We start from the raw sequence: 27125 nt of genomic DNA on the forward strand, positions 1-27125 counted from the left end.
GGAAAGATGAAGCCAAGGTTAAAATTAGCATATTACTTCAGCATTCTATATCTCTGCATCTATTTATCATTTCAACAATAGTGATTAGAAAATTCTATGTACCCCCTGACGGCAGTCAATATATGCGGGTAACTCATAGGCATTGTGTCAGTGGCTGACTGCTCTCTCATGTCTGAGATAAATATTTTCCATGGTAACATTTCTTGGGAAATGTATTGATAAACAAATATAGCAAATGATGTTTAATTAGAATATAGAGGTCTATGGTCCCATGAGACAGTACCATGCCAGAGTGGCTAAACTGCACTTCATTTACACAAAATACTTCCTGAAAAACATATTGTAAGCAAATGTAGATCACAATTTGTGCTTCAAGCGGTTTCTGCTATGGCTTCTTGGAAATGGAACCACTGCTATATCTTCTGTCTAGCACAACTGTGTAGGGAAAGCTTGTTGCTCATCTCCTGGCTGCCAAAAAATGATATGATTGCACTTCAACAGCATGACCTGAGCGACCAATTGGTGACCTTGAGTCTGGTCTTGTTGGGGGAACAACAACTTTGAAATTGTACATCTTTTGGTGAAACAGATTGCTGGCCTCTGTTAAACTTGACAATTAATGTACAGTTAGTTCTCTGTTATTGAAAGAGATAGGGACTGTAGGTTTGTTCTTAACCTGAACTGGTCTATAGTTAAAACTCTGTGCATCTCTGTCCCCTGTACCTCCTCTATGCCCCCTGCGTCTCCAATGTCATCTATGTTCCACCATGTCTTCAGTGTCACCTCACTCTGTCCTCACTTTAATGCAGCAAAATGTCATTTTACCAGTTTAAAAAAAACATTTTTTTCTTTTAATTTTTTAATTTATTTTCTCAAAAAACGACAATGAAAAATGAAAAAAAGCAAATCTTAACTCGTTCCTACAGAATCAAATTTCATATCTGTAGGTCGTTTTAAGTTGGTGTTCGTAGGTCGAGACTACCTGTATTTATAAACCGTTATTGAAAAACCATTTGAAATGCGTTCACAATGGTATTTGTGCTATGTTATTGTATATGGGCTTTTCACCTAGGCACCTGCAGTATTTATCTCTCAGATACAAGCTGAAACTGCCAATTTGTTCCTTCTCCCTCTAGAATGAGTATGTTGGTATTGCCAGAACACATTGCTTACTGCTGACAATTGTGATGGAATTACTGTGCATGTGGGTTATTTAATGTTGTGTTTCCTCTAATTTTTTCTAGGTTAGCTACTTGAAAAACAAACTGCTTGAATTAGAAACTGACTCAAAAAAACTAAGTGATTTCAATGAAGAGTTAAATAAGCAAAATAAATTACTGAAGTCATGTATAAATGCCCTTCAAAAAGATACCGATATAAGAGAACAAAAAATGCAGAAAATGCACTCGGAAATTGAAAAGATGAGGCAAGTGAAAGAGAGTATGGAGAAGAAAAAAGACGAACTGAACAGAGAAGTTTTATCTCTGAAAAGACTTCTGGCAGACAGCAACACTCTGAGAAATATAAACCGTGACTTGCTAAGGCAAGTTCATGTCCTGCAGTGTACTCTGAACAAGGCCACAGCATTGGTCCCTCATGCCTCTAAGAATTTCAAGAAACAAGGCCACAGAAAGGAAGCTACAACAAAAGTCAAACAGAATGCAGCCAACAAGATATCCCTGAGACGTCACCAAGCTTTTCTTAATCAATCCATCAAGGTTATGAGCAGCGTGTTTGAGAACTTCAGCAAAGACGGCTGGGAGGATGTGAGCGAAGACAGGTACGGCTCTCATTAAGTCTGCTCTGTGGAGGGGACATTGTGCATATGCAAAGCACAGGCAAATGGAGATTGAATTTCAACTACTGTCGATTTGGTATTCAGAAAAAAATGCTGTCAGATCCTTTGAAATATCCTGGGAGGTCTTGTTCTGAGCTTATTGACTGAAATTTGCATGCAAAATTAGCCACAACTGTACGAGCAGTTGAATAGGTGCCAGGAAGCCCAAAAGAAGGCAATGCTTGATTTCTTCCAGTGATGCTATTTTCATGCAGTCATGAGGCTTGAAATTGACAGTTTGGCAGGTTGATTTAATTTGCTGGCCCTTTGCATATTCACCACTGACAGCTAAGGATTCCCAGGCAAGCCTACTAAGTCCATTTAGTTATCTTGTGACATGTCGATCCTGGTGGAAAAGCCTCCTCCCCAACCCCTTTAATTTAGTTAGATAAATTTTAAATGACCCATTTCAGCTTGCTACCAGATGTCTACAAGCTGTTTAACATCCTTTAAATTAAGACCCATCCACACTAATTATTTCATGTGTGTTACATACACAGCTATTGTACTAAATTTAATTGAACAGTGCTAAAATAATCTATTCTTTCTCAAGGTATCAGAGTCTCTTTGTGATGTTCCCTATATAGGTGAATATTATATTTGCTGTTGCTTATGTAATCTCTAACCACTACTGATTTGCTTTTGTATGAATGTGTGGACTGTTTCTGTCCGTGGCGGAGGAATTTACTGTGTAGAAGGAAAACTGAGGAAAATGTTTTGACTGTTGAAAAAGCTATTTTTTTCCCTGCTAAATGCACTGAGCCTGATTTATTAGGACTTGCTAGGCCAGGAATAATCAGAGATCATAAATTGTCCTGAGGATCTGGCCTGGGATTATTAAAAATCAACTAGCTTTAAAAATGCAAATCTCACCTGGGTCATATCAGATGGCAACAAATGTTGCTGTCTACTTACAGTCACATGCCTGCCTCCCCAACATTTTATTTCTGTAAAGTCAGAACAGCCTGACAGCCACACAGATTTGTATTTACACCTTTAATATTATCTCTAAATAAACATGTTAGTATCTACCGGGCAGCACGGTGGGGTAGTGGTTAGCTCTCTCACCTTGCAGGGCTGGGTTCCTAGTTTGAATCCCAGGGTATGTATGTTCTCCCAGTATCTGCGTGGGTTTCCTCCAGGCACAATGGTTTTCTCCCACATCCCAAAAACACACACAAGTTAATTGGCTTCTCCCTAAAATTGCCCCTAGACTACGATGCATTCACTACATGACACATGACTATGGTAGGAATTAGATTGTGAGCCCCTCTGAGGGACAGTTAAGTGGCAAGACAATGGCCTCAATTCACTATGCTTATCTCTTGTCTTTAATAACGTTTCTAGAGTTATCACCATGGCGATAAGGCATGTAGTATTCAGGAAACATTTTACCTCAGGCAAACCTAAATTTAACTCTTCTGTCTTTAAAGAGAATCTGTATTGTTAAAATCACACAAAAGTAAACATACCAGTGCGTTAGGGGACATCTCCTATTACCCTCTGTCACAATTTCGCCGCTCCTCGCCGCATTAAAAGTGGTTAAAAACAGTTTTAAAAAGTTTGTTTATAAACAAACAAAATGGCCGCCAAAACAGGAAGTAGGTTGATGTACAGTATGTCCACACATAGAAAATACATCCATACACAAGCAGACTGTATACAGCCTTCCTTTTGAATCTAAAGAGATCATTTGTGTGTTTCTTTCCCCCTGTATCTCTCATGCACTGAAGTTTCAGGCTGCTTGTTTCTTCCTGCAAACAGCTTTGCCCTTGTCTGTAATTCCTCACTGTGTGAAAGCTTAGCCAGCTCAGAGGACGATTTATCCAGCTTGTAAAAGATAAGAGAGAAGAGAGAAGCTGCTCTAATCTAAATAACACACAGGCAGTGTGCATAGAGGGGCCTGGAAGGGGGAGTTCATAGCAGAACCACAACACTGAAGAACTTGGCAGCCTTCCAGACACAGGCTGACAAGTATGACAAGAGAGAGATAAGTTTATTTATTACAGAAACTGTGATAGTACAAAGTCCTGCAGTAAGCCAGAACACATTAGAATAGCTTTTGGAACTTGTAGGATGATAAAAACCAGGATGCAATTTTTGTTACGGAGTCTCTTTAAGTTAACTCTTCAATCCTTAAAATAACTCCAGAATCTAAAGTTAAAGACAGGCTGTTAATTAACTGCGTGTGAAAATAACTACAGAGGAGGTAACTGAACTACAGAGGAGGTAACTGAACTACAGAGGAGGTAACTTAAGGAATGAAGAGATGAGATAACTCTCTTACTGTGTGGTGGTATGTTTTCTCTTGCCTTATTATCTCCAGCATGATCTTAGTGAATTGAGGCCAATATATACTCCGCAGTGGAAGATGTTGGCACTATATAAATACATATCTATATCTATATATATATCTATCTATCTATATATATATATATATATATATATATATATATATATATATATATATATATATACAGTGGTGTGAAAAACTATTTGCCCCCTTCCTGATTTCTTATTCTTTTGCATGTTTGTCACACTTAAATGTTTCAGCTCATCAAAAACCGTTAACTATTAGTCAAAGATAACCTAATTGAACATAAAATGCATTTTTAAATGATGGTTTTTATTATTTAGTGAGAAAAAAAAACTCCAAATCTACATGGCCCTGTGTGAAAAAGTGATTGCCCCCCCTTGTTAAAAAATAAATTAAAGGTGGTTTATTACACCTGAGTTCAATTTCTGTAGTCACCCCCAGGCCTGATTACTGCCACGCCTGTTTCAATCAAGAAATCACTTAAATAAGAGCACAGAGAAGTAGACCAAAAGCACCTCAAAAGCTAGACATCATGCCAAGATCCAAAGAAATTCAGGAACAAATGAGAACAAAAGTACTGTAATTGAAATCTATCAGTCTGGTAAAGGTTATAAAGCCATTTCTAAAGCTTTGGGACTCCAGCGAACCACAGTGAGAGCCATTATCCATAAATGGCAAACACATGGAACAGTGATGAACCTTCCCAGGAGTGGCCGGCCGACCAAAATTACCCCAAGAGCGCAGAGAAAACTCATCCGAGAGGCCACAAAAGACCCCAGGACAACATCTAAAGAACTGCAGGCCTCACTTGCCTCAATTAAGGTTAGTGTTCACGACTCCACCATAAGAAAGAGACTGGGCAAAAACGGCATGCATGGAAGATATCCAAGGCGCAAACCACTTTTAAGCAAAAAGAACATTAAGGCTCGTCTCAATTTTGCTAAAAAAAACATCTCAATGATTGCCAAGACTTTTGGGAAAATACCTTGTGAACCGACGAGACAAAAGTTGAACTTTTTGGAAGGTGCGTGTCCCGTTACATCTGGCATAGAAGTAACACAGCATTTCAGCAGAAGACCATCATACCAACAGTAAAATATGGTGGTGGTAGTGTGATGGTCTGGGGTTGTTTTGCTGCTTCAGGACCTGGAAGGCATGCTGTGATAGATGGAACCATGAATTCTACTGTCTGCCAAAAAATCCTGAAGGAGAATGTCCGGCCATCTGTTCATCAACTCAAGCTGAAGCGATCTTGGGTGCTGCAGCAGGACAATGACCCAAAACACACCAGCAAATTCACCTCTGAATGGCTGAAGAAAAACAAAATGAAGACTTTGGAGTGGCCTAGTCAAAGTCCTGACCTGAATCCTATTGAGATGTTGTGGCATGACCTTAAAAAGGCGGTTCATGCTAGTAAACCCTCAAATAAAGCTGAATTACAACAATTCTGCAAAGATGAGTGGGCCAAAATTCCTCCAGAGCACTGTAAAAGACTCGTTGCAAGTTATCGCAAACGCTTGATTGCAGTTATTGTTGCTAAGGGTGGCCCAACCAGTTATTAGGTTCAGGGGGCAATTTCTTTTTCACACAAGACCATGTAGGTTTTGAGGTTTTTTTCTCACTAAATAATAAAAAACATCATTTAAAACTGCATTTTGTGTTCAATTATGTTATCTTTGACTAATAGTTAACAGTTTTTGATGAGCAGAAACATTTAAGTGTGACAAACATGCAAAAGAATAAGAAATCAGGAAGGGGGCAAATAGTTTTTCACACCACTGTATATATCTATATACTGTATATATATATATATATATATATATATATATATATATATATATATATATATATATATATATATATATATATATATATATATACATACATATACATACATATACATACATATAAATTATAATACCTTTTCATAAGAAAATGAAAAACACACAAGCATCCCTAAAGTAACTTAAAAATAGCAAAAGCAAGAGGAACCCATGACTTTTCTGCATTAAACAAAAATCACACTTTGCTTTAACTGGTTCCGGACCGTCGCAGTTGAAATCTACGTCCTGCTTGTGGCTGTGCAGATCTGACAGGATGTAGATTTCAACAATGGTCGCCGCACATTTTCGCCGCTAATGATGAGCGCGCCACTGTCTCCCCGCCGCAGATCACTCGCCCTACAGTCTATATGACGGCAGAGCTGTGTGAGCTGAAGTAAATCTGCTTCTGGCCCCGTCATCACTGTATGGCTTACATTGATGGATAGCGTCAGGAGCCAATAAAAGCAGCTCCTGACCTGTTCGCACAGCTCTGCCGTCATAGAGACTGCAGAGAGAGGGACCTGTGGCGAGGACAGAGCGGCGTGAGCAGCTGGAGCGGTAAATTATTGTGGTGATTCGTCCTTAAAGAGGAACTCCAGTGAAAATAATGTAATAAAAAAGTGCTTCATTGTTACAATAATTATGTATAAATGATTTAGTCAATGTATGCCCATTGTAAAATCTTTTAAATCCCTGATTTACATTCTGATATTTATTACATGGTAACATTTTTACTGTTGGCAGGTGATGTAGCTGCTGCATGCTTTTTTGGCAGTTGGAAACAGCTGTAAACAGCTATTTCCCACAATGCAACAAGGTTCACAGACAGGAAACTGCCAGGAGTACCACGGTCCTCAGAGTTTCTTGTGGGAGGGGTTTCACCACAATATCAGTCATACAGCGCCCCCTGATGGTCTGTTTGTGAAAAGGAATAGATTTCTCATGTAAAAGGGGGTATCAGCTACTGATTGGGATGAAGTTCATTTCTTGGTCGGAGTTTCTCTTTAAGTGCCGTTTTACTGTACCAGCAGTATCTGGTCCTTAAAGAGAACCTGAACTGAAAATAAAAAATCAAAATAACCATACACAGGTCATACTTACCTCCTGTGTAGTCTACTACTCAATCTCTTTCTCCTCGCCTGCATCCCATTTGTCCACTGTGATCAATGGATTTCTCGGTCCTCCATTTTAAAAATGGCCACTTCCCCTAACAGCTTCCTGGTCAGCACACTGTTTAACTGTAATATCACCCACTTGAGCCATTGGGAGACATGGACATTACCTTGCACATTTAGTTGTAACTGACAGCTGCTGATAAATAACTGACAGTAACTGGTATATTTCAGTTCTGACAAAATATTGTCAGAACTGGAAGGGATCACTGCAAGAAGAAAATGGTGAACCTCTGAGAGGAACTGACGGTGAGGTTAGTATGTAATATTCTTTTGCAGCTGCGTCATGTGTTTATTTTAATAATTTTCCTCGCTTCAGGTTCCCTTTAAGGGGGCAGGGACTGTTGGTATGAAGTAGTTAAATAATCAACAGAATATCATAAAAAAATTTCACAAATGAAAATAAGATGGACACAAACTGTGCACAATGTATAAACAAAAGCAAATCTCACAGCACCCAATGACCCTTCTGCACATGTTAGCAGGTAGTTTGGCCCACTCCAACTGAGCTCTAGCTGTGTCAAATTGTTTTCCTTTTAAACAATATCAGTTGCCTGGTAGTTCTGCTGATCTCTTCGGTTCCTGTAGTGTCTGAACCACACACCTGAAATAAGTATGCAGCTAATCATGTCAGATTTTTTTGTCAGAAACATCAGATCTGAATGCTTGTTGTGGGTCCATGACTAAAAGTATTAGAGGCTGTGGATCAGGAGGCTACTCAGGCAACCTGACTTTTTTTTTTTTTTAAAGTAAATAAATATGCCACCCTCCATATGTCTTTCACCTTGGGTTCCCCAAAAGGCTCTGGTAAAAATGTAAGATGCAGTGCTTAGGGATTTAAAAGTCGATACTTACCGCACCTCTCATTCCCCGCAGTCAGCCGCCGGTCTTCTCCTATACATCCTGGTGTCCTGGCGACTTGACTGACCTCTAACCCGGACAGTCTTCGCTTCTGCCCGGCACATAATTACGTGCAAAAGTACACACACTCCCCGCCTCCTCCGTCCTAGTGTCTGCGCTCCACTGAAAAGCAAGCGTCAGTTGCTAAGTGAGTGTGACTCCAACACTGCATGTTTCAGTTGCTTCCATAGATGTTCAATTAACTACTTTAAGATCGCCTCAAGCCAATGGGCGTGACCACGGCGGCAGCCCCAGGACCGCCTAACGTCAATTGGCGTCAAGTCCTGGGGCTGCAGTTTCCCAGGGAACGGCCGCCCGCATGCGCGATCGTTCCCTGCCACTTCACGGAACGGAGTTCCGTGATTAGCCTGCTAACTGTCGATCGCGGCTAGCAGGCTGCTTGTAAACGAAAAGGAAAGAAATACTAGATCGCCGATCCCCGGCCTCTGATTGGCCGGGGATCGCCATCCTCTCATACGCTATTATTTAGGAAAGGGTTCTTTACAGTAAGAGTGATTACGATGTGGAATGCATTGCCACAGGAAGTCGTTATGGCAAACTCTATACCTGCATTTAAAGGGGGCTTAGATGCTTTCCTTGCGTTGAAAGACATCCATGGCTACAATTACTAGGTAATGCCTAATGATGTTGATCCAGGGATTTTATCTAAATGCCATCTGGAGTCAGGAAGGAATTTTTCCCTTTAGGGGCTAATTGGATCATGCCTTGTAAGGGTTTTTTCGCCTTCCTCTGGATCAACAGGGATATGTGAGGGAGCAGGCTGGTGTTGTACTTTATACTGGTTGAACTCGATGGACATATGTCTTTTTTCAACCAAAATAACTATGTAACTATGAGAGGCGGAGAACAGGACGGATCGCCGTCTTGTTCAATTCTTTAGGCAGAGGGGAGGGAGGAAGGAAAGGGAGGGGGACGGCAGCAATGAAAGCCTCTATGAGGCTAAGGAAAAAAAAAAGTGACAGCGGCGATCGGACCCCTCCGGCAGCATGTCCCCTTAGGGACAAAAATAGAAGGTGAGTCCGATCGCCATACTTCTTAGTTGGGCTGTGCAGGAGGATGAAAAGCCTGCACAGCCCACTACAGCAAAAAGAGCCTGGTCTTTAGGGGGGTTTAACACTGCGGTCATCAAGTGGTTAAATACAAATCAGAGCTTAGAGAAGACCACTTAAGAATATACATTATTATTTTGGATTTCTACAGTGATGTGAAAAACTATTTGCCCTCTTTCTGATTTCTTATTCTTTTGCATGTTTGTCGCACTTAAATGTTTCTGCTCAACAAAAACCGTTAACTATTAGTCAAAGATAACATAATTGTACACAAAACGCAGTTTTAAATGATGGTTTTTATTATTTAGTGAAAAAAAAACCTCCAAATCTACATGGCCCTGTGTGAAAAAGTGATTGCCCCCCCTTGTTAAAAAATAACTTAACTGTGGTTTATCACACCTGAGTTCAATTTCTGTAGTCACCCCCAGGCCTGATTACTGCCACACCTGTTTCGATCAAGAAATCACTTGAATAGGAGCTATCTGACACAGAGAAGTAGACCAAAAGCACCTCAAAAGCTAGACATCATGCCAAGATCCAAAGAAATTCAGGAACAAATGAGAACAAAAGTAATTGAGATCTATCAGTCTGGTAAAGGTTATAAAGCCATTTCTAAAGCTTTGGGACCCCCGCGAAGCACAGTGAGAGCCATTATCCACAAATGGCAAAAACATGGAACAGTGATAAACCTTCCCAGGAGTGGCCGGCCAACCAAAATTACCCCAAGAGCGCAGAGAAAACTCATCCGAGAGGCCACAAAAGACCCCAGGACAACATCTAAAGAACTTCAGGCCTCACTTGCCTCAATTAAGGTTAGTGTTCACGACTGCACCATAAGAAAGAGACTGGGCAAAACAGTCTGCAAGGAAGATATCCAAGGCGCAAACCACTTTTAAGAAAAAAGAACATTAAGGCACGTCTCAATTTTGCTAAAAAACATCTCAAGGATTGCCAAGACTTTTGGGAAAATACCTTGTGGATCGACAAGACAAAAGTTGAACATTTTGGAAGGTGCGTGTCCCGTTTCATCTGGCGTAGAAGTAACACAGCATTTCAGCAAAAGAACATCATACCAACAGTAAAATATGGTGGTTGTAATGTGATGGTCTGGGGTTGTTTTGCTGCTTCAGGACCTGGAAGGCTTGCTGTGATAGATGGAACCATGAAGTCTACTGTCTACCAAAAAATCCTGAAGGAGAATGTCCGGCCATCTGTTCGTCAACTCAAGCTGAAGCGATCTTGGGTGCTGCAGCAGGACAATGACCCAAAACACACCAGCAAATCCACCTCTAAATGGCTGAAGAAAAACAAAATGAAGACTTTGGAGTGGCCTAGTCAAAGTCCTGACCTGAATCCTATTGAGATGTTGTGGCATGACCTTAAAAAGGCGGTTCATGCTAAAAAAAAACCCCTGAAATAAAGCTGAATTACAATTCTACAAAGGTGAGTGGGCCAAAATTCCTCCAGAGCGCTGTAAAAGACAAGTTATTGCAAACGCTTGATTGCAGCTATTGTTGCTAAGGGGGGCTCAACCAGTTATTAGGTTCAGGGGGCAATTTCTTTTTCACACAGGGCCATGTAGGTTTTGAGTTTTTTTTCTCACTAAATAATAAAAACCATCATTTAAGACTGCATTTTGTGTTCAATTATGCTATCTTTTACTAATAGTTAACGGTTTTTGATGAGCAGACGCAATTAAGTGTGACAAACATGCAAAAGAATAAGAAATCAGAAAGGGGGCAAATAGCTTTTCACATCACTGTATATCACCGTCATCTTCTGTGGTGCTTTACAATATAGAGTGCAAACCATAGACCATTACAGAACTCTTGGATAACAATGTTTTGTTCTATTTTGGGGCGCATTAGCTGTGTTGGTCTTTGTCCTGTTGGAGGATCCATTACCTGTTGCTGGAACAAAGCTTTCTGATGCTGGGCAGTACATTTCACTCCCAAAAATGTTTATAGTCTTGGGAACTCTTTGTTCCCTGCAAATAAGTAAAGCATCTCATTTCAAATACAGGAAAGCAGCCCCAAAACATAACTGAGACTCCTTGTTTTAAAGTAGGTGTAGTATTTTTTTCTTTGAAAGTTTCAGTCAGTTTAGTTCCTCTTCAATAACATCTGCTACTGTTGTCACATCCACATTGAGCTGCTTGTCTTTAATTTTCTTTCTGATCTTCTCCGACAACACAGAAGCAAAATAAAATGCAGAGTGGCTACTTTTCTTTTCATTTAAAAAGGCTGAATGGCTGATTGCACAGTTGGAGAGCTTTGTGGTACTAATTAAACAAAAAAAGCTAGTCTAATCCAATTATTTATGATCTTTCCTAGGGGTACCAACTAATGCACCAAGGCCATTTTAGAATATCTTTTCCAGAATAAGCAATAGTTTTCACATTTCTCTTTCTTTACTCGATGATCATATCATGCAACATGCAGTTAGACATGGGGCAGTTGCTTTTCATTTACTCGCTTTCCAGGAAGCATAAAGCATTTTTTCAGTAAGCTGTAAGAGCAGCAGCAAAATTGTCTTTATCTGCGGATGGCTTTACATATAGAAATATACTGTATACAAATAAAGTATTAGAATACTAAATGTACCCTAAAGAAGTTAAATTGTGTTTGATGTTATAAACTTTGTTCACATGCCTAAGGCAGAGTTCACAGCTGACAGAGTGTTTATGCTTTTTTCCTATTGTGTGAGATATTTTTCACATTGTGTGTGCCGAAAAAATTCCGACAGCTGGCTTAATTTTTAGGGACACTAAATGTTTTTGCTCTGTTTTTTTGCATTGTGCTGCTGTGGACAAATTCAAATGTATTTTCACATATCCACATGGTATCTAAAGATGTGTGTGAAAATGTGTGCGCAATTTCCAGACAGACAACTGTGAACCTACCCTAACAATGCATGCGTTTATAATGGCTCAATTACACAGATATTTGATACTTAATGTTCATGCATTTTGGACACAACTTCATTATTTTGAAGCAGACCTATGAGGTTTACAATCTAAAAAGTAAAATATCTATCACAGGAGAGGGAAGCCTCTCTGGATCCTTCAGATGCTTCCCCTGTCCTCTTCTACCAGGCCGTTTCAGCGCTGAGACCCCTGAAGAACACGGCTGCACTGCTCCTACACAGTAGCGTGGACCGGCTTAAGCTTTGTATGCTACTGCACAGGAGAAGGTGACTCACGGACCGACGCAGTACAAATCTACGCTGGGCGGGTGGCGCTGCTGTTCTGACCGGACGTAAGCTCTACGTCCCATTCACAGTGTTCCCCCGCCCGTTCCGGTCGCTCTCGCCGCTTTCTACCCACCGCAATGTGCTGCCCTGCCGCCTCTATGACGGCAGAGCACTGTGAGCCGGGCAGGAGCCGTTTTCATTGGCTCCTGGCCCTGTCATTACTATAAGCCAATCCTATTGGCTTACATTGAGTGACAGGGTCAGGAGCCAATGAAAGCGGCTCCTGACCGGCGCACAGCGCTCTGCCATCATTCAGACGGCAGAGAGAGCAGCCTGCGGCGGGGACAGAGCGGTGTGACTGGCGGGAACGACGGATTATTGCGGCGATTCGTCGGTATGCGCGTTTTAGTGTACCAGCAGCCTCTGGTCCTTAAGGGGGCAGAGGCTGCTGGTACCGAAGTGGTTAATAGTTTTATTTGTGTAGCAAGGGTCAGCTTAGTAAATATATGAACAACTGTTTTTAGGCAACTTTTTTTAGGGCTACTCTTTGATTTGATTGCCCTTTTAGTCCCCTAACCCACAGGTATATGTACACAAATAATAAATATATTTGTTGTCCTTCTCTATTATTGTACAGTAATACGCATTGTTTCTATCCTAGTGAGACTGAGGATAGATCATCTGAGAGCCTCGACCAGGTGATGGTAAAATCCATACAGAGCACTGATTCCACTATGGAGGAAACCAGCACTGCACAAGAAAGTAACTGTGATGAAATGGCTCAAACTGACTGGAGCAAAAAAGACAAGTGTAAAGAATATGTTCATAAAGTAAGTTAGGATTTCCTATTCAGACACTGTGGGTTGATCCCCTTTGCTTAAATGTATGTTAGATCAGCACATTTAAAGTGAACCTGTGTCCACATCCGGTAAAGTGAAGCATGCCTGTGAAAACATCATATTAGTATGTATCTTATACTTTCTCAATTCACGGCTTTAATCCAATTTTACTGGCTTATGCACATAAGAACAAGGTAATCAGGTGATACAATATTTGCAGCTATGCCTTACTATATATAGAAAAAGGACATAAAGCATTGAGCTTTTGAAAATGAGCAACAAGGTCCTACCCCATGCAGATACAAAAACCTAGTAACCTAGTACACACTCTTTATTGTATTGTCCAATCATTGACCGATTTTACCACTTCCATGTAGTATAAGGATTTACCTACACAATTTGCCCATGGTATTCAATATCTCTTGACCCTCATATTACATGGAGGTGGTAAAATTGGTCAGTTACTGGACAATCATAATTGAAAATGTGTATAAGACTTTAGGCCTCGTTCGCATTATCACATGCAGATGGCCGTGCGATCGGAATGCCACGCGTATGATCGCACGCCATTTGCATGCATTGCGTGGCTGATCCCATTCACTGTAGTGAATGGGTCAGCCGCACGTTTTGCGCAAAAATGCGTGCAGCATGCATTCGTGCACCGCACTGGTATGCAATGCATGCAGTGTGAACATCAGACAGTGCAGTCTATGCACTTCTGATGTTCGTGCGTGTCTGCTTCCTACACTCGTTGCCGAAATACGGACGGTAATGCGTGTAATATGAATGAAGCCTTAGCCATGTCACTAACGAGCAGCGATCCAACTGTGGGAAGCCGTGGTTTAGAATCTATGCCGCATCAGAGTTAGAGAGCCACAGATGCTTAGTAGATTCTACCTACCATGGTCCTGAACTGGTTAAGGCAGGGGTATCTAAACTTTTGAGACCAAGGTCCATATCAATTTTCTTGAGATTGGGGGCTGAACCAGGGGGTTACATTTTGGAACCGTCCAGTATTCAAGCAGACTAGTGATTTATTGAAGGATTACATACACATGCATGCATACATACCTGCTCCATTGTCGTCACTCTTCTGCAATCACTCCTTATGTCTAGGCTTGCACTTGGATGCCTTCACATGCTGTAGTATGCTGGGGCCTATGACCCTCTGCTACATTAACCCTAGCGGCAAAATGTTGTCACACGGAGATGGCAGAGTTAACGCAGGAGGGGGGGAGCTAGTCAAAGGAGGGGCGTGGCTATTTCACGCAGCCGAAGGGGGCTGCATGCTATTAAAAACTTTAAAAACAACAGGGGCCATTAGAAAAGGCTTGGTGGGCTGCAAATCGCCTGCCTTTGGACATCACTAGCTTAATGAGAATCTGTACTGTCTGATTTGTACAATAAAAAACATACCAATTGAGTCACTGTGATCTCCTGGATCCCTCTTTGCCATTTCCGCCGTCCCCGCCGTGATCCTGGCTTATAATCACCAGTTTTAGGCAGTGTTTACTAACAAAAAACATAGCCGCTAACCAGGAAGTGATGTTTGTGTGTGTGTGTGTGTGTGTGTTCTCATGTTACAGTATGCTACAAGTTTTTATGACATAGTGAATTATCTGCACTCCAGTCTGGAATTCTCACAGTTTCTCAGCATGCTACAGGCAGCTCCCCCCCCCCCCAGCCTCACAAACAGACAAGCTGAAACTGAGAGCAGAGAGTGAGGAGTAAACAAAGCGCAGGGGGCGTGCATAACTTATATTCATTACAATAGAGGCTGCCCATTGTTCCCTTGGTCGACAAAGCTTGACAAAGAAAAGAAAATTAGATATATACAGAGACAGTGCAACTAGAAAAGGCTGCAGTAATCCAGACCACATTAGAACAGGTATAGGAACTTATAGGATAGCATAAATAAGGTTGAAAATTTTGTTACAGAGTCTCTTTAAGGAAACAAACCATGTGTCGAATGCACTATATTGCGGTAAAGTTGCCGTGCGCAGGAAGCGCCCTTCAATTTCACCGTTACTAACCGCAGGGAATTACAGCATGTTAACCCTTCGCACGGCAGCACGGCAACTTTACCACATTATAGTGCATCAGATCCCATGTGTCATACCTCAGAACTGAACACTTGTAGCTAAAGTTTTAAGAATAAAAGGAATAAAGTAGAAGTTGAAAATGAATGTGTTGTTGGTTGACTTGCAGTCTGTTTTGAACAGCGAAGGTGGTGACAAACAATACAATAAAATGATCCAATTTTACAGAAATTCAATAAAAAGTTATTGAATGTACAGAAAAATGTCATTTTTTTTTATTCGTCAAGAAATCGATTTTCCCAGGGATTTTTTTCCCCCCAATAAAAAGGAGTGGTGAATTTTTTGGATCAATTTTTATAAAAAAAAATGAATGTTATAGTGGGTGGGAAAAATTGTAATTCTTGTATTGAAAAGACATTTAAAAACTGTATGGTGTGTGGCCAGCTTAAAGTGGACCTGAACACTTGCACAGGACTGAAGAAACACATAGAGAAATGCACCCTGTATGTATTTTGAGAGTTTAGCCTGGTTAATTCCCCCCTCATTTGTGTCTAATAACAAGTTATAATCTGATCTCTCCCCCTACGCCCCGCCCCGGTGTCACGTTACTGCTGATGGCAGATAAGGCCATACTAAAGCACAGGAGGATAACAATATGCTTGCTTCCATGAATCATGAAGTAGAGACACTGCAGATGTAATGCTAGATTTGTATCAGGTGTATCGTAGAAATGTTTTTTGTTGAAATGTTATTATGCTGTTGCCTATCTTTTAGAGCAGAGAGAACCTTCTGAGTTCAGGTCTGCTTTAAGAATCATAAGAAATACATATGTTTCTTTTTCCCTCCTTTTCTGTAGGCTGGCATTTCGATCTGTAGGCCAAAAAATGCAGGACAATTCAGAAGAGGTCAAGTAGGAGTAAAGTGCGGTCCATTAGGACGGAAAGGTATGTGATTATCTTGTTAAATGTTATAGTAAAAACTCAGTTCAGTTTTTTACACAATACAATTTTTGAATGGACATTCAGTAGCAAAGTCACTACTATTCTTTCTTTTCTTGCAAAAATGTGAAGAAAGGCGCGCGCGCACGCACGCACGCACGCACACACACACACACACACACACACACTAGCAAAGCATCTGATTTCGAGTGGAATTCTACCCAGAACTAAAACTTTTATAGGTACCATTGTTTTCTTTGTTCTGTGACCCACCAAAAACATAGTACCAGCTACATCATGTATGCAAGCTGCTGCTAGTGTGATGTACTTGATCGCTTTTGAACTTTCCATTTTTGCTAGCTGTTCGAATATATTTAAACACATTTTCACAAAGTAGGTAGTTTCGGTGCAGCAGTGCTAATAGCTACAAGGGCCTTCAAAAACAGCAATGCAATTTGGAGGCTGTGGAGCGCCAGATGCATAGTTTGGCTGTGATATAACCAAACGCACTGAATGGTTATGAGTTTGGCTATACTGTAGCTGAACTCAGTAATTCAGTTATGGTGTAGCCAAACTCATAATCGTTCAGTGCGCTCGGCTGTATCATAGTCGATAAGCCCACACTCAAACGGACGGGGATCGAATTGGTTATGATTCGAACTACAGTGTAGCTGAATTCAGATAGGGATGGGGGTTAAAGAGAACCAGAGGAGGTTCCTCGGGGGGGCAGATGGGACACAGGTGTGGTGGAGAGCAGCGTGGATGGCGGCTACCTTATCCGCTCAGCCCCCGGATCAGGTAGCATATGTTTTCTGTCCTTTTTATGAGCTCACCTCGGGCTCTCTTTAAGTGTGTGGGGATAGGAACAAACTTCAGTTATACTGTAGCTGAGCTCCAAGAGATAGTGTTAGATAATAAGTTATTCAGGAGGGAGATTAGTGTTAGGCATGGATATGAAACTCAGTGTTAGGCATTAGACCTGGAGAGAGAGGTTAGTGTTAGGCATGGAGAAGGGCGTGAGGTTACTGTTAGGTGTGGAACGGGAGGTTTGTGTTGGGCATGAAACGGAAGGTTTGTGTTAGGAGTTAGATGTGGAGAGGGAACTTAGTGTTAGGAGTTAGTTATGGAGAGGGAGGTTAGTGTTGGGAGTTAGACATGGAGAGCCAGGTTAGGGTTGGCCATGGAGAGGGGAGGGAGGTTAGTGTTAGGTGTGGACAGAGAGTTTTGTGTTAGCAGTTGGGCATGGAGTGAGAGGTTAATGTTAGAAATGGAGAGGTAGGTTAGCGTTTTTAATTGGACATGGTGAAGGAGGTTAGTGTTAGGAGTGTAAGGCTTGGAAGGGGAGATTAGTGCTAGGAAAGGAAATCATGGACACATTACCTGTATTTTAACTATCAGCAGTATCTTGAGCCCAAAATTACAACAGTAATAAATTACCTTATTTTTACCGACTGCGTTGAGGTCAATGGGTTTGAGATAAGTCGTTTTTGCACAAATTAGAACACTCTCAGAAGATATGGTCATGCAAAAACATATTATCACAAGATGCATTGAAGTCAATGAAGAAGAAACAAACCAACAACTTTTGAAGAAAGTTCTGATCTTTGTGAAAATGTATATCTTGCAAAAATCCATAGTGTTTTTGTGAAAATGTCATGTCAGGTGCGAAGGTGACTTTGGAGACAATTTGAGCTTGTCCCTATTTTGCCTAATCATGTATCATTTGTTTTTTTTTGTTTTTTTTAAATACATTTTTTATTGAAGATTGCCAAATAAAGTTAACAATGTGTCCAAAACACATCATTAAAGTCAACATTCAACATATAAAATCAAGTCTTCAGTATTTCCCTTTTCATGAGATATATTTCGAGACAACAACAATATACCAGACATTTCCACTCATCAATATTTTGTATGGTGATGATATTATATCTTCATAAGTTGGAGCTGACCCATCATCAATATATTATATAGCAATCTTGAGAACACAATCAACATTACTCCTCTATCCCTACAACTATGTACAATTCGGTGTCTCTGCCCCTAATTCTCTCTCTCTCTTAGTGTTTAAGTGTCTCATTATGTATATTATTATTACTATCACTACTCACTCCGGTTTGTCATATTAGTTCAGACTTCTAATTTTCCCAAGTAACCTCCTATTTTTTGTTTCAAGTACCAGGTAGTATCTTGTAAAGGTGACATCACACTCACAATTTGTTCCCTAGAACATTCTCTTTCTAGGAACTTTCTCCATGCCTGAAAAATTTCTTTAATGAGTGTTTGTTTTCCCGTTCTAGATTCAGACATTCCAAGTGCATTAATTGACTTAAAACTTCTTTTAACATATTTATAGTAAAAGTAGTAGGGGAAAGCCACTGTCTCAATATAAGTTTTTTAGTAGCCAGTAGTGTCAAGTGCTCGAATCTGGATAAAGACTTATTTTGATCTCCATTGAAAAAGTCAGGGCTGTGCATTAAACAAAAGAGAGGATGAAGGTCTCTATTATTGTCTGTAATTTTTTTAATTAATTGAAGAGCCATTGTCCATAGTAGCTGGATGGTAGGACAGCTCCAAAACATGTGGTTTAAATCTGGGGACGTGGAAGAGCATTTAGGGCATCCATGCAAGTCTGCCGAGGTTCCTAAATGACGGTAAGGGCCTTTAATTGGAATGTATGCTCTATGTATAACCTTGAATTGCATCTCCCTCCAGTCGGCACTGACAATACTAGTACGAGTAAGATTCCAGGCCACACGGATAGATTCCTGTGCTTCACTTACAGGGACCTGGGCCAGAGCGGCCCATTTATGAATATGTTCAGTAAATCCTCTTCTCCCTGCCACTTGTCTATCTCTAATAAATGTATAGATCCATGAGAGTGATTGTTTACTGTTTAGTCCTGCTAACATATTTTCAAAACCTTGGACTGTTGACAGAGTCCTTCCTCTACCCACTGTTGATTCATAATAGCTTTCCAATTGTTTATAATAGAAAGCATGATTTTTCAAAAGCGGAAAGCGCTGAGTAGATTCAGCAAAACTACACAGGGAGCCTGTAGGCGTCAGGAAGGAAGACAGACATGTAATACCTCTTTCTGCCCATGATTGGAAAGCTTTATGTAGATTCCCTGGTACAAAATCAGGGTTTCCACAGAGGGGAGCGCGGGGAGACAAGTGACCCACAAACCCAAATAATTTTCTAGTTTCCCTCCAAGAGATTATGGTGTCTCGTATAACCAGATTCTTTTTGATGTAATCTGGTAGCTGGAAAAGTCTGGAGTGAAGAATTCCCTGTAAAGAGTACGGAGCAATCATTTCAGATTCTAGTGTCATATTAGAATAAAAAGAGGTTCCTCCTAGCCAATCTCTCACATGTCTAAATAATGAAGCTAAATTATATCCCCTGATGTCCGGGAAATTAAAGCCCAGTGTTTCCACTGATTTTTTCAACTTAGATAGGGCAATTCTGGGTTTTCCTCCAACCCACAAAAATCTTACAAAGGCTGTTTCCAGAGTTTTGATGTCCCTGTGACGCATTAATATAGGTATAGTTTAGAGGGGATACAGTAAGCGAGCAAAGCTGATCATCTTGATTAAATAGATTCTACCACTCAAAGACAATGGTAATTTTTCCCACTTAATTAGTTCGTTTTTAATTTTTTCAATTAGGGGAGAGTAATTAATGTGATACAATTGACCAAGGTCTCTTGGAATTTTTATACCTAAGTAGGTGATGTATTTGTTAGCTAGTTTAATCCCCGTTTGAGTTACCCATAATTTATACTGATCATGTGCTTTTTTATTTAAAAAGAGGAGTTCACTTTTATGATAATTAATGCTTAGTCCTGAGAAAGACCCAAAGGATTTAATATGCGTCACAATTGCAGCCAGATCTTTTCTAGGGTTGGAGAGAAACAATAAGATATCATCCGCAAACAGGGCGGATTTTACAGAGCAAGAACCCACTTTTATGCCATCAAATATATCTGAAGATTGCAAGGACGAGGCAGGGGTTCCAAAGCTAGATTAAATAACAGAGGTGATAGTGGGCACCCCTGTCTCGTGCCTCTTCTCAAAGACATACTCGGGCCTAATCCTTCCACCAAAGACACCTTAGCCTCAGGAGAATCATACATTGCTTCAATGTAGGATACAAAGTGACCCTTGAATCCAAAGCCCGACAATACCCTGCGTAACCATGTCCATTCCACGCTATCAAAGGCCTTCTCGGCATCAAGCGCCAAGAAGGCCTCCGATCCAGTACCAGCCCCCGACAACCTGCAATGTTCTAGCACAGATAATGCAGTTCGCACATTAGTGACTGCACTACGCCCCTGTACAAATCCCACTTGATTTTCTAGAATTAAATCAGGAAGAAGTTCCGCCAATCTACTAGCCAATATTTTAGAGATGAATTTAATGTCCTGATTCAGAAGCGAGATCGGCCTGTAAGAGGCAGGATCTTGTATGTCTTTACCTGCTTTTGGAATTAGTTTGATGTATGCTAAGTTTGCCGTGGGGGGGGGGGGGGGGGGATGATTGTGTTCTGAGGATTTTATTGTACATGTTTTGAAGGCAAGTCGAAAGCTGGGTTTTCAGTAGTCGATAAAATTCCGAAGTTAGCCCATCTGGGCCAGGGGCCTTGCGTAAAGCTGAAAACTTAATTACTCGTTCTACTTCAGCTTGAGTGATATCAGCATTTAAAATCTCCAAATCTTCCTTTACTAATTTGTGGAAGTTTAATTTTGTTTAAGTAGGCCTCCATATCTTCAACCTGTCCATCTCGTGATTCATATAGCTTCCCATAAAACGAAGTAAATACATCTAGCACTTCTTCATGGCCCACTCTTAGCTTTCCCTGCGAATCTTTTAGCGAGTGAATGTGACCAGGAGACCACCCAGACTTAGTCAAATTTGCCAGTAGCCTGCCTGATTTATTAGCCAATTTAAAGAATTTAGCAGCTCTATGTGATCTAAATGTTTTGTCATATCTTTCAAGCCATAAGTCACTTTCCCTTTTTGCATGGATCCAATGTTGTCTATTTACCTCGGTAGGACAATGTGTATCATTTGTTTAAGCAGTACAGTCTTAACCCCAGGAAACCCAAATATAGAAAAAAAAAACTTTATTTTCAACCTTTTACATGTTGATCTAGGAGGCTTGTGATGCCTAAATCAGTGGGGTTCTTTTTTTTTTATTTTGACATTTTAATAACTTTTGGGGACAATGTTATAAAATTGCACTGCTGGGCCTAAAGAATAGCAGAATTTCAATAATATCACACACACTCTGAACATATGTAAGGAACAATTAATAGTTTATTTGTACTTTACATCTTATAAAGACCCACAGAAGTTTATGTATCTACACCAGGCTTTCTCAACCAGGGTTCCTTGAGTACTCTGCAGGGGCTCCTTGGCATTCTTCCCTATTGTGGTGGTGGGGAAAGTTTGATAGAGCAAATTATAATAGGAGGTATTGTAAAAAGAAGCACATTAATAAAAAGCACTAAAATAATGAGACACTGTAGTTAAATTAACAGCCACACCTACTTTTAAAGGGAAACTAAACTGAGAAGAATATGGATTTTTCCTTTTATAACAATACCAGTTGCCTGACTCTCCTGTTCATCCTGTGTCTCTAATACTTTTAGCCTCAGCCCCTCAACAAGCATGCAGCTCAGGTGATCTGACTGAAGTCAGACTGGATTAGCTGCATGCTTGTTTCAGGTGTGTGATTCAGCCACTACCGCAGCCAAAGAGATCAGCAGGACTGACAAGCAACTGGTATTGTTTAAAAGGAAACATTCATATCCCTCTCAGTTTAGGTTCCCTTTAAAAACCATGCCTCCCGCAAAATAAATGCAGGGGTCCATTGAGATCCAAAAATGTTTTGCAGGGTTTCTCCAGGGTAAAAAAATGTTGATAACTACTGATCTACACAATAAGAATAGCATAATAGAAAAAAAGTAATTTTTATTATGAATTTAATACAAAAAATAAGTGTTCTATTTATAAAAACACTGGATCCAGACTATATGTGCAAATCATGCTTGTTTTATTTGTTGATTTATTAAATTATGGTAGTCCCAAAAGCAGTTATTTTGCTCTGAAAAGCAGAGGCGAACATTGCACTTCCTGCAAAGTGTTTTGGTGTAGCCTTTAGCACAGTGTCGGCACTGTCTTCTATCGGCTTTGATGGGAAAATGTCCAATCATGTCCTCGTAAACTTCCTTTGGAGGGTGTGCATTAGGACCTGTTAGTAATGTACATGAGGTTTTAAAAAGAAGAAAATGGAGGAGGGTTTATTTTTGTAGCCTGATTTTGGAATATTACAACACTTGAGTCTCTGCAGGTTAACATGTTATTTAAAAACTTCAAACATGACTGTCAGCTGCATAAAATATAACTTTTCTGAGTATTTAAGGAAACTTCCCTGTTAATGCATTTGTTTTCAAAAAGGAAAAATTTGAAATGGTTTTAAAATGATTTTCTGATGACTGAACTATAACAACATGGTTCAAAGTAATTTGCACTAATTACATTTGTGACCTCTCACACTTAGTACAAAAAGAAAGGAAACCAAAAAGCTGCCCTTGCTCCTCTTTGACATCATTGCTGGAAAGAGTTGCTTCCTTACAGCAGCAAGTATCCATACTACAGAGAGGCAAGCAGGCTGCCATGGCCTCTGTGAACAAGTTGAAGCTAGAGAAAATAAAGCTAGCAGCTGAACTGCAGCTGGCACAGCAAAGACTTCAAATCAGCAAGCAGATGGCAAAGGTAAGGAATGTTCTTTACTTTACATGTAACAGGAAGATTATTAGCGACATAATTGCTGTAAACAAGTAAGATACTTAGGCCATTAATATTATTTTCCCCTGCTTTTCTTGTGTCACGTCTGAGTTTCAATGCAGCAAAACACATTTTTTATAACATCTTTACAAGCTCCTAACAGGTTGTTCTATCATTTGCATCAAGCTCACAAGAGAGCCATTATAAATCAGTAATCATAAACATTAGAATAGAACAATAACAAATTGTATCCAACATATTTATGTTATAACCTTTCACAGACTAATTTGTATCTTCAAAACTTTCATAAAAACTGTCATAAAAGGAGGTTTTTTTTGATGGGGTACTTTAAGTGCACTTTCAGCAAAAACATGAATATATGGAAGCGTTTTAACTTTGAATATTTATTGCTGTCCGGGGGCTATGGACCAAGAGGAGGAGTGGAATCGTGAATAAACCAATGAGATAAACAATTGAATCTAACCTAAATAGGGCTTTCCTTGAATCCCATAATCTTATTTTGTGTTTAAAAGGATGAAATCTCCATTTACACTTTTTTTTTTGGAAAACAAATCAGGTTTATTTGAAAAAAGATAAGGAAGATTACAGCACATACATACAGCATTAGTATCAAATATAAGATACAACTTCCAAAGTTTAGACATACAGGATTGATAGCTATACCTGAGACGTTTCCGAATAACCATCTAACTATCATAGTAACATAACAAAACAAACAAAACCCGTAATAAACAAAGTCCATTTACACTTTTAACAGTCTTAGGTGTAAGGCAGCACCTTTTAACCACTTCAGGACCACAGGCTTACACTCCCCTAGTGACCAGGCTATTTTTCACTAACTGGGTCACTACAGCTTTAAGGGCTCGCTGCAAGGCCGTACAACTCAGCACACAAGTTATCCCCCCCCCCTTTTTTTTTGCCCACCAACAGAGATTTCTGTTGGTGGGCTCTGATCCCTGCTGAGATGTTTGTTTATTTTTTATTCATTTATGTTTTATTTTTAAATAAATGTTACTATTTATTTTATATTAGACCCGCCCTCCCCCCACTAGCCAATGACAGCGATCGGCTGGCATAGGCATCAGCCTATGACAGTGGATCGCTCCTGACCCTCTCATGGGGACAGCCATGTTACACGGCTGTCCCCAGTACAGCGATGCAGTAGATCGCATCGCTGTACCATGTAAATAGACGGCGGTTTCGCCGTCTAACAGTCTCCTAGCGGCGATGCGTAGTGGAGCTCCGTCATTCAAGCAGAGATATCTCCTGCAAAACACTCCCCCAGGACTTGACGCCAATCTGCGTTAGGCGGTCCTGGAGGAGCCACCGCGTTCACGCCCATCAACGTTACGCGGTCGTTAGGAGGTTAAGTTCCTACACAGACAGATCTTGAACTGTTTAACTTGTTTATCTGTTCCTTGCACTCAGAAGTGTCTCTTAGCCACACAGGGGTTTTTTGTAACCTCTAATGAATTAACATTGAGAGTAAAGCTACTGAAACTCCTAAGCCAGTCTTTGTCACAATCCTCAGCCAATCGTTTCTCTAGTCTGTGGCTTGGGCACATCCCCTGAGATTTCTATACTTACAGAGCTTTGCTACAGCAAATCTCCTGTCTGAATTTGATGCTAGCTAAGCAAAACTGCATATTATGTAAGAAACCATTTACAAATACATTTTCGGATAGGACAAGCATCGATTGGGAATTAATTTAGAGTGTTTACTGTATAAATTCAGAGACTTTGGGGAACGTATTAATAATAGCATAATGATAGTATGGATGGGCTTTGAGTGCTTTAACATGCTCTTTACTGAATTTTCATTAACTGCCAGCATTCTTCATTTCCTGTTACATAATGTTACGTCCTAAATCTACTAGTTTTGTCTAATACATAAATGGGACCTTTCATTTAAACATGTTTTACTGGACTACAGAGAATAGACCTTTCCATGGTCCATGGCACACTTTATTTTCAGGATAATTTGTAACAACATACGCTTTCTTCATATCCGAATCTCTCAATGTTCCCCACAAGATAGTTTGTTGGCAAAGGTTGGAATGCTACAGACAGAGACAGATGTTTTTGCAATGCGTATTTTTTTAATCCGCTAAAAGTCCCACCGGGTAAAATCACATGTAGATGAGAGATTTATAAATATTATATAAGTTTTGAAGCAGAGTTTGTAGTTTATTCAACCTGACTGATGGCCAACATCTGCTGCCCAATATACTGTAGTACCCCTGTACTGGTTTTGCTGTGATTTATTTTTCATCGTAAGCAGTGCAGTTTTGTTGTAGTTTCACATTTTTATTTGCAAATGTGATCTGTTTATAGCCATAAAAAAGCTGCAAATATTAGATTTTCAGTTAGCATAATTCAATGTCATGGTGTCACAGCTCATTAGAGGATGCTAGTTATTTTAGTTTTAGTTTAAAATCTGTTTGTTTAATGATTTCTGGCTCTGGGTAAGTACAAGAGCTCAGGAGGTAAAATCTAACCAGAGAAATAATGCAGTAGTAAACAGTGTATGCATGAAATGGATGTAAGAATGTATAAAACTACAAGTCCCATGATGATTTTTTTTCATGCTGGATTATTTTGTTAGGCTCTTTCTACCATCTTGATATTATAAATCTGCTTCACATCACCTGTAGCAAATGTGTTCTGGTCCTGGTTGGACAGCCTGTTCTTCAGCATAATAGTGCAGTATGCATCTAATTCTTTCATTGGCAGTAATAATGCTCCTAACAGCTGTCCAGTGTTTGGGGCGGCATGTTAAATGGCCACATTGAGCTGGATACACAGTTTAACCTTCTAATTGTCTGCTAAAGAACTTAATTTTCAAAACATCACTAGATAGTGTGCTATTCTTGCATGTAATTGTCTCTCAACTTTGCATTACTTAGCTGCTAATTCATAAAAGAAAAATAATAAAAGACCAGGTTCAGGCAAGTTTTTCATATATAATACAATAGAAAATATTTTTACATGTATTATACTTAAAATATTTTAGCTAACAATGATTTTTTCTGGGGGGGCGGGGGGGGGTTCGGGGGGGGGGGGGCAAAAGAGAGAAGTGATCACACTTATTAGAATTGCATGCAGTTTTCCAGAAAGGCGCGCAATGTTACTCTATGGACCACACAAAAAAACTCGATGTGAGCTTTTTATCGGGTTTTTAGGTGCGGAAAAAAAAGCGCTCAGCAAGTTCATGCTTTCTGCATGTTTTATAAGAACCACGTGCGATCCACTATATATACAGTACATAGCTTTGCACTGATATCCAGTAATATGCTATATTCACTAGAGCTTTGCTTACCTTTGTTCTTTCTACGTATCTTAACACTATTTATTCCACTTACCTTACCCTAACTTACCACTCTACTGTTCCTGACACTAATCTTAACCTCTTCTCCCCAAACAGCCCTAACTTTTATTTGCCAAACGTCTAAAATATACTTTGAACTTTCAGCTTAACCTATCTTATATTTTAGGGTCCTTTTCCTCTAGATACATTTTGGGCTAGTCCATCTCTCCCTATGGAGAGGTGGCCTAGCCCAAAACCTGTCGGTAATGTCAGATTTCTACTACTTTCTGTAAGTGACGACAACATAGGAGAAAATAAATGTATGGTTCATTTTACTCTGGGAGAAATGCACTTCTTATCTGTATATGTTTACATATATTTTAAATTTTAAAGCGGACCCAAACCAAACATTTTTTTAATTAAAAATATTTAGTTGCACCACTCTGACACATGCAAAGATAAATAAACACTCCTTCAAACCTATGATCATTTCAGTGCATGCTTTTCACCCTTCTCTTTTCATAGCTAGGGTTATACTGCGGGCAGCCATTAGCAATTCCTCCATTGCCGGACACCATCTACTCAACCAGTTTGCCGGAAAAATCCCGGCAATTTGAAAGGAAGGGAGGGGTTCCTCCAATAAATGTAAAATATTTTATATTTGTCATCATGCAGCTGAAAAAAGACTGCTATTTATTATTATAGTTTAGAAAATAGATTTTATTTCTGCAATCTTGTATTTTTAATTTGGGTCCACTTTAAGATTTTTGTGACAGTGGTCCTTTAAAGAGGGATTATAAGAACATGTAGTAGAATTAGCAGTAATACATTATTCAGGATACCCAATTTTACGTTAATTATCCTGATTTCAGTCTA

General features: G+C 39.9%; 1 protein-coding gene across 2 annotated transcripts in view; it reads left to right on the plus strand.

Moving 5' to 3' along the window:
- CNTLN (centlein) overlaps positions 1-27125 on the plus strand; it is a 540427-nt gene that overhangs the window by 270686 nt on the left and 242616 nt on the right. For both annotated transcript variants that reach the window (XR_011020538.1, XM_068234381.1), the window contains exons 16-19: positions 1245-1780; positions 12949-13141; positions 16046-16133; positions 22695-22909. Coding sequence is in view for 1 of the 2 variants with exons in the window: in XM_068234381.1 (XP_068090482.1) it covers positions 1245-1780; positions 12949-13141; positions 16046-16133; positions 22695-22909 (1032 nt within the window). In the remaining variant the exon portion in view is untranslated. The remainder of the gene's footprint in view (positions 1-1244; positions 1781-12948; positions 13142-16045; positions 16134-22694; positions 22910-27125) is intronic.

Source organism: Hyperolius riggenbachi, chromosome 1, assembly GCF_040937935.1.
Source record: "Hyperolius riggenbachi isolate aHypRig1 chromosome 1, aHypRig1.pri, whole genome shotgun sequence".
NCBI classification, from domain to species: domain Eukaryota; kingdom Metazoa; phylum Chordata; class Amphibia; order Anura; family Hyperoliidae; genus Hyperolius; species Hyperolius riggenbachi.